This window comes from Quercus lobata, chromosome 8, assembly GCF_001633185.2.
Source record: "Quercus lobata isolate SW786 chromosome 8, ValleyOak3.0 Primary Assembly, whole genome shotgun sequence".
NCBI classification, from domain to species: Eukaryota; Viridiplantae; Streptophyta; class Magnoliopsida; order Fagales; family Fagaceae; genus Quercus; species Quercus lobata.
The window spans coordinates 19,621,958-19,630,228 of record NC_044911.1 but is presented as its reverse complement, the minus strand read 5'-3'; the positions used below and the strand labels follow the sequence as shown (position 1 = coordinate 19,630,228).

At 33.8% G+C, this 8,271-nt stretch overlaps 1 protein-coding gene across 1 annotated transcript; it reads right to left on the bottom strand.

Annotated features, from left to right (window-relative positions):
* Positions 1 to 5,015: 5,015 nt before the first annotated feature.
* Positions 5,016 to 7,500, bottom strand: LOC115957728. Its single transcript, XM_031076042.1, has 3 exons — positions 7,135 to 7,500; positions 5,737 to 5,942; positions 5,016 to 5,521 (listed from the first exon to the last, which is right to left on the bottom strand). The coding sequence occupies exons 1-3, from the start codon at positions 7,222 to 7,224 to the stop codon at positions 5,263 to 5,265; spliced, it is 555 nt and encodes a 184-aa protein (XP_030931902.1). The 5' UTR covers positions 7,225 to 7,500; the 3' UTR covers positions 5,016 to 5,262.
* Between the last annotated feature and the right edge of the window lie 771 nt (positions 7,501 to 8,271).

Genomic DNA, 8,271 nt, shown 5'->3' with positions numbered 1-8,271 from the left:
CCAAATTTTTATTATTGAGAATCAAATCTATGGAAATCTAATTAAAGCTTATTTGTCCCTTTTATTGGTTTGACCTTTCAAGTCAAATTAATATTTGAAGAAAAATTTTCAATCTGGACACTTTTTATTTATTAAGAAACGAATGTATTCAAAGGTGACCCCAAGATGTTGGTAAGAGATTTCGAATTTTCATGAATATTATGAGACCTTATGAATCATTTAGTCAACTGAGTTTCCATGCTTAACACTTGATAGGTACAAACTTGCCCTATTTTTCTTTTTTTTCAAGAAATCAAAGTCATTGAAGCGACTTTAAAAAAATGATAAAGATATAATTAAATGCAAACGATGGCATCATTACAACCCCTTGGTCTTTTTCCAGTTTCCACACTTGACACTTGATAGGTACAATATATAAAGGCTTATTGTATTTATTTATATTGCAATTTGCAAGGCTTTCCCTTTGCATGCGCTGATGAAATTCCATTATAATTATTATTTATTAGGTAGAGTACAACAGAATATTATCCATAATGCAATTAAAAATTCCCAATTTTAAAATTGGGCCAGTCGTCAAGTTAAAATATATCGTTTTCAACAAAAATAATACAATGCACATGTTTTGCACGGAAATTAAAAAAGAAATAACATACATACATGCTAGTATTAATGGTTACCTTTGCTAGTTGTATGCACTATGCACTCACCTTTTTCTCAAAAAAAAAGAAAAGAAAAAAAAAAGAAAAAAAAAAAAAAGAAAGATATATGCATTGATCAGGCAGCATAACTGATGGGCAGATGGGATAAAACTAAAATCTCTATCTGTGGGAATTTTTTTTTCAAAAAACCAAAAAAAAAAAAAAAGGAAAAAGAAAAAAAGAGAGAGAGAGAGAGAGAGAGAGAGAGATGAAGGTTTCGCTCAAACACCTTAGCTATTCTCTTAAATAACCTTGTAGCTCAATCATATGTGTGGATTGGACGTGTAGCATAAGTTTAGTGAAAAGCTAAGGTATGGTGTGACTGAAATTTTCAATCCTTGCACGATTCCAAAAAAAAAAAAAAAGTTGGTAAATGTGAAATAAGGGAAAATATTATATATTGTTTCTTAGGTATTATATCTTAGGTTTTCCAATTAAATTCAACCATTTGGTTACATTGAGCAATATAATATAAACAATGTTATCATTCCTTAAACACAATTAGATTCAACCATGTGACTTATTAGTCAACGCAACTATATGGTTAAATTTATGGAAAATTATTCTTATACACACACCACTGGTTTTTAATTGAAATCGTTACTTCAAGTGACAATTTCAGTTTAAATCTAAATATATTTAAGGAAACTAAATTATATTATTGTTGATGCCCATTTTTGCGAATCCATATCTAAAAGCCCATGAGGAAGAAAGCCCAATAAAAATCAAGGCCCAAAGACCCACCAAGAAGACCAAAGAGCAAGAAAGGTCTAGAGAATGAAGTGCAAGGGAAAGCGATCTACAGCAAAATTACAAATCTGTAGTAGAATACAGATCTGCCGCAGAATACAGTTCTTCAGCAGAATGGCTTCGGCAGATCAAGACAAATTGTGCCTAAGACCCTTTTGATCCAGTTAACATTATTTGACCCACAAAAGCCCAAATCCTTTTGTATAAAAGGATAGGTGTGAAAACTATATGAAAAAGCACGATGAAAAGAAACAAGGAACAACAGGAAGTGTCAGCAGCAGGAATCACGTGAAGGAAAGAAAAGCCAAATCGAAGGAAATGACAAACACAGCAGAAAACACGTGGGAGTGAAAGAAGATAAAAATAGAAGACAGTAGAACAAGCACAGAAAGGCTAGAGCACCACCAACCTATACCCAACCAATATAAGGGAGGTGGGCCCACGGTCAAGGGGATTTAGAGGGTGTGGTTTGGTGGTGGAGGGAAAAAGGGGTCTATATTTGGTTTCCTGCCATGAGTTCTTCTGGGAATATACCTTGTTGGGATGGTATCTTACTCAAAAGAAATAATAGATGATTGGGACCATCTGATGCATACCATGGAGCTAGGTAGTGAGGTAGCCCAATCCTTATTAATTAGTCACCTAGAGGTAGAGGTATAATTTTGTCGTGAAATGAGTAATGGTGTAGCTGACGTATTATGAGTAATGGCAGTGGTCGGGGCAACCAATGGATTGGTGGGTAGTCTTGAAGGGATGCCTACAACAAACCAAAAACAGTTGGTGAAGCCCTAGGGGTAAAAGGGAGAAATCTCATTAAATCAGTTTGCTATAAAAGGAAGAGGTAACCATGGCAGAAAAAAGAAAAAAAAAAAAGAAGGATGACTGGATGGGGGGGAGGCACCTAAGGGAGGCACTTAGAAAGAGAGAGTCACCCAGAGAGAAGGACCCAAGAAAAGAAAAGGCCAAATGAGGAACAACCCACGGCAAGAGAGTAGTAAGAAACTAAAAGTAAAAAAGGAATGGAGTGAAAGAAAGAAAGTGGTAAAAAGAAGAGAGAAAATACGGCAGGAATAGGGGCATGCATCAATAGACCATCTTTTCCCTCTCTCTTAGCAAACTCAATCTGTGATGTCCCCAAAAGTAATAGCTAGTAGTCATTTAGGCCTATTCTCCAAAATGCACAACTTTGATGGCAAAATCCTATGACAAGATTGTTCAAGTTGGGGTTTAAGTTTTTTCTTGGTTTACTTATCCTATGGGAAGATTCAATACTTGATTTCGATTGCAAATATATTTGATTTCTCTTATTATAAACTATATCTACTGTATTTAGTTATTCTGCCGTAGCACGTTTTTATCACATTTGCTGCATCAGTTGTCCTGTTGTGATATCTTTACTTGTTGTACTAGTTATTCTGCTGTAACACCTTTTCATTATATTTACCATGTTAGTTATTATACTAGTTAAACCTTTTTTGCCAAAACTTTCTTCTTTATTTGTTATTATGTGATTTACTTTTGATACAAACTAATCATTATCCTGTCATAAGTGTGTGTGTATATATATATATATATATATACATATATACATATATCTTGTTTCTCATTTTCTGCAAAATATATTTTATAGATGTATATGTGAATACGTATAAGTATATTTACCAATATGTGTATGTATATATTTGAGAATATGCTAACCCGTGTAAACTAATATTTGCTTGATTGGTATTTTCTTTGGGTTTTAAATTTGTTTATGTGTAGGAAGAAGAAAAGTATTTCTGCAGTAAAAAATAAAGAATAGTCATTCACATTGCAAAAGACTTTACTGCATGGCAAAAGGTTTTAATGCACAACAGACAGCTTTACTGCACAGCAGACAGCTTTACTGCACAGCAGAAGGCTTTAATGCACAGCAGATGGTTTTATTGCACAGCAAGAAGTTTTACCGCATAGCAGAAAAGTTCCTTCTGCGGTAGAAATTGGAGAAAAGTTCCTTTTGCGGCAGAAACAGAGGATAAGCCCACTTTGTAGCATCTTCCCTTAGACTTGGACTCAACGTTGCGCATTAACTGACAGTAGCAAAATGGTACTTTGAAGCCCATTCTACAGAGCGCCAGGCCTGACTTCCTTCTTATAAAAAAAAAACGTAAAAAGAACCCTCTACAGTTATTAAAAGAACTCTGCTTAGTTACCTAGTTTTGTATATTGAAATGACTTTTATTATTATAGATCAATTTCATCCTAAATTGGGCTACCAAAACACAATCAACTAAGATTGCATTCAACCAATACAGCAATACTCTACCATATCCCCCTCGATTCCCTTTCATTACTCTTAATCACATATGGAAGCTCCCAAGACAATCCTGGTAAAGTATGGGCTAGGGGTGTATTGCCAAATCAGGATGGCTTAATTTGGCTAAACCTCAAACAATATTGCAACATTTTGGGCTTTTAGATATGGCTCCAAATGGCATGGATCTTGGATTTATTAGATCTATTAATCTAGAAACATATCTCCAAACCTCTCACTCTTTTGCTTTGGTTGGTATGTCTTATCTTGTTTTAGATTGCAGGAGCCAACTAGAGAGGCAATGGATGGTTCAGCAGCGACATGTATACCGCTATAAAAGGGGTAAAGTTCAAGTAGATAGAATAAGAGAGTCTACTCATTGTGCCCGTTTGGATTCAAATGAATCCAGCGTCTGCGTTTTCTGATTTTTTTTTTTTTTTTTTTTTGCAACCGCATATTATGACCAATTCAACTGTGAACAGTACACAGATGCACTGTTCATGGACCCACATATTCCACTTTTCAACAATTTTTTTATTAAAAATGGGTCCCACAATACTATTCACACATTTAAAAATTATTTTGCTACAGTGTTTTCAGTTTCAGCAAAAATAAGCTCAATCCAAACGGACCCATTGTCTCTCTTTTGTACAACAAGCTGCGTTGCTAGATATGATGGGTTGGGGCATCAGTAGAGAATATCCCTCTTTTGTTAACAACCTAATTATGTAATATTTTGTATAGACTCTGCAACTGGTGGAACTGCGAAATTCAATGAAAGAATGGATGACTCTTTGTTCTAAAATGGTGGGGAAACTCGTTTAGGTTAATAAGACCCATGAAGGGAAAGATGAAAGAAATCATTTAAGAGTTAGACTCTGCACTTCAATAGGTGAACTGAGCAGAGGTTTGAATTTGACGTGGGTATAACCCTTGAGGCCTCAAAGGCTCAAAGCAGCTTTGAAGCCTGTTGAAAGGCTAACTGATATGTTTTGTACTTTTCCTAAGCTAGCTTCGAATGTTGCCTTTCCATTCAAGTACAGATATCTTGGCCTTGTCTTTAACCAAAATATAAGGCATTCTTTAGTTTCATCATTTGCCTACTTCATTTAACTTAACTTATGCTCTAAGCAGCTTTTATCTGTGATCACTACAAGAGTATTATTGAATAGTGAAAGAAACAATCTATTTCTTCTTCTGATGATCATTATAATCTCACACTGTTTAATTACAATGCAGCATTTAAACCGTTTGATGGTTCATTAAAAATCTCATTGACATGTGAACACAATTGCTTTCTATTATTGATATATGCATATTACGGTCCAAAAAATACACAGCATGCAAGGGGAAAAAATATCGTGAAAATCAACTTAGAATACAAGCTATATCCAACTAAATTGAACACCTACTACATGAGATGAAACTCAAACACAGGCAATGGACTGTGCAAATCAAAGAGTCCACACGGTCACATCTATTTGCAAAGTAACGATCATGAACTGATGACCTTAACAAAGCTCATTTGTAGGTTCCCATACCCACAGCAGGCTCTCTACCATATTGCTGGAAGCTTTCCCTGGCCTTCGAATAGAAAACATAGTAAAACTCAGACACTATGGCAGTGAAGAAAATGAATGCTGCCCCTGCCCCAAAAACTCCCTTTCTCAAGGTTGAGCAGGAGAAAGAATCTCCACCTATGATTCCTCTGTACTTTGTGTGGTAGGCATTTCTAACTGAGCCAGCTAGCAAGCAAATCTCGGCAATCAAGAAAAACAACCTGAGAGGAAAAAGTTCATAAGATAAACTCATCAATGTAATACAGTGCAAGAAGCAGAAGTTTAATTTGCTAGTTGCTTGATATAACACTTATATGGGTTTTTAATTTAAGTTTTGCTGTAATTATGATCCTCATTTCAGCTAATAGTGCCTATGAACATTGTCAAGTCTATTTGAGATCCTATATTAAATGTTTGATTTGGTATGGGCACATACCAGCAGATAATGAAGAGAATAACTGCCCAGGCTCTTGAACCTCCAGGACTCAAAGGCTTTCCACAGCAGAAGCATTGGCTTGACACCATTATAAGGGCTTGACTTGCCAAGAGGAACAAAAGCGCACCCACACCCAAGCCCGTTGAAATGTCCGAGTCATAAACACAGTAATCATAGTCTTGTTGATTATCTTTGACAATTGTGGCCTGCCAAGGAATTTTTATTATTATTAGGAACCAACAACTCAGCTGCTGAGATTTAACAATATCATTTACCCAAACCAATTTTCAAGTGCAATAGAAAAACTTATGATCCTATAATTCTGATTTGGGGGAGGTAGTTTCAGTATCTTTTTATTTTATATATACCTTTGAATTAAATCTGTTTGACAGGTAGATGACTTACATAAGCATCATGTGAAAGAACCATAAGAACATTAAATACTAACTAAAATGGTTGTTAAACATCTAGTCCCAACTACTCTGAAAAAGACTATTCACCCACCACAAACAAGTTAATATTCCCAAACCATAATTCAGTTTTTGCTAAGAGAATCCCCAAAACATGTTCTTCTTCTTCGTTTTATTTATTTATGAGAAGCAATTTGAGGTAGAGTTCTAGGCTAAAAAACATGTTTGTTTTATTACTAAAATGGAAAATTCTCGTCTCATTGTTCTGAGTCTGTGTGTGAGAGTGAAAGGAGAGATTTAGTATTTTCTATAAAATGTTCAGACTGAGAACATCATTTGGATTAACAGATCTTGTAATTTTTTTTAAGAAAACAGCCAAGAAAATCACAACCTGCTGTTTGTTATTGAGAAACTGTGGAAAGGAAAATAGAACTTTGGGAAAACAGTATTAAATATCTTAAAGTCCAAAATAACTCAGACAATTCAATTCTCATTAGAATTTTCTACCATAAGGAATCAACAAAATGTAACAAGTAAAAGAATTATAGCAGGCCAGGTTTAATCTAATAATCTTCAATTAACCAATTTTTTTTTAATTCTCGTTTCCTTTCATTTTCCTACGTTTACTTAGCAACCAAACAGAACCCATTGAGAAAATCACTTACATAAATTCAACAAACCCAGATACCAATGAAGCATTCACTCAATTAGGCACCAAAAAAGATTGCAATGCCATTTTTTCTTTTTCTTTTGGGTATAAACTCAAAACTTTATTATCTTGTAATTTTCTTAGCAATCAAACAGAACCCATGAAGAAAATCACCAAAATTCAACAAACCCAGAAACCAATGAAGCAGCCACAACCCAATTTGGCACCATAAAAAAGACTGCAGTGGCTTAGCAAGAAAAGTAACCAAAAAAATAGTTGAGTTAAGACAGACAAAGACAGTGAAATGAATGAAAAAAAAAAAAAAATAGAAATACTCACAGTGCTTCTCCTCTGCTCAGCACCAATGGCCAAACCAAAAGCAATGATGTCCAAGATGAAGACTGAAATCAACACCAACTTGGAAGCCATGGATATGCAACTTCAACAAATCCAAAACTCAACTAGAACCAGATCTACCTCTCTCTCTGCTCTTTGCTCTTTTTCTTTTTCTACTGGTTCTTACTCTCTCCTTCTCTGCTTCTATCTCTAATATACAAATATTCACGGGAAAAGTGTTCAAGAAGAAGCCAATGTGTTTTTCTATTTTAACAGAAAATAACTTCACACCAAATGCCTGAAAGTAGACATTTAACCTGCAAAACTGAAAATCCCAAAATGCCCATCAAAGACAAAAGTAGGTACAATCAATTTACCGCACACGGCAAGTAGCATCTTTTTATAACATCTTTGACGCAATTTACTAGGTCACATGTTGTGAATAGCAGGATATAAATTTAGATAAACTCATTATTTTTTTCTGCATAATCATTTGAATACATTGAAAAACTGAAAACTAAAAATATTATAGTAAAATAATTTTTAAATATATAAATAGTACTATAAAATATATTTTTAATGAAAAATTTACTGAAAAGTGAAGCTTATGAGTTTCATGAACAGTACATGGACCCACTGGTGTGCACTATTCACTCAAAAAAGTCAACAATCACGACTCCAAAAAAAAAAAAAAATGCAAACGCAACTCATAAATGCTAAATTTAAATATCACCTACCACTCAAAATTCATTGTGGTAAGTTATAGTAAAAATTATATAAAATATTGTGATACTAGCATTGCTCATCTATTCTATGTTTCATATTAGGTTTAAGTTGTTGTTGTTGTTGTTTTTATTTTTTTTATTTTTTTATGTCAATTCAAAATAGTGTTGCTTTAAAAAAAAAAAATCTTTGTTAATGTTCCTTTTTAAAAATTATTGATACATTTTTGTACTTTACCTAGCTACTCAAATTTGATTTTAAAACAATTAATTTCTTGTTTTTATGCAAGATTTTTATAGTTTAACAAAAAGATTTAAGGTTCAAATATAGTAAAAGAAAAAGTGACAATTTTAACACACATAAAAAAAAATTGTTTTAAAAAAACTGACAGTAATATATAAATATGAATCTTTTGGA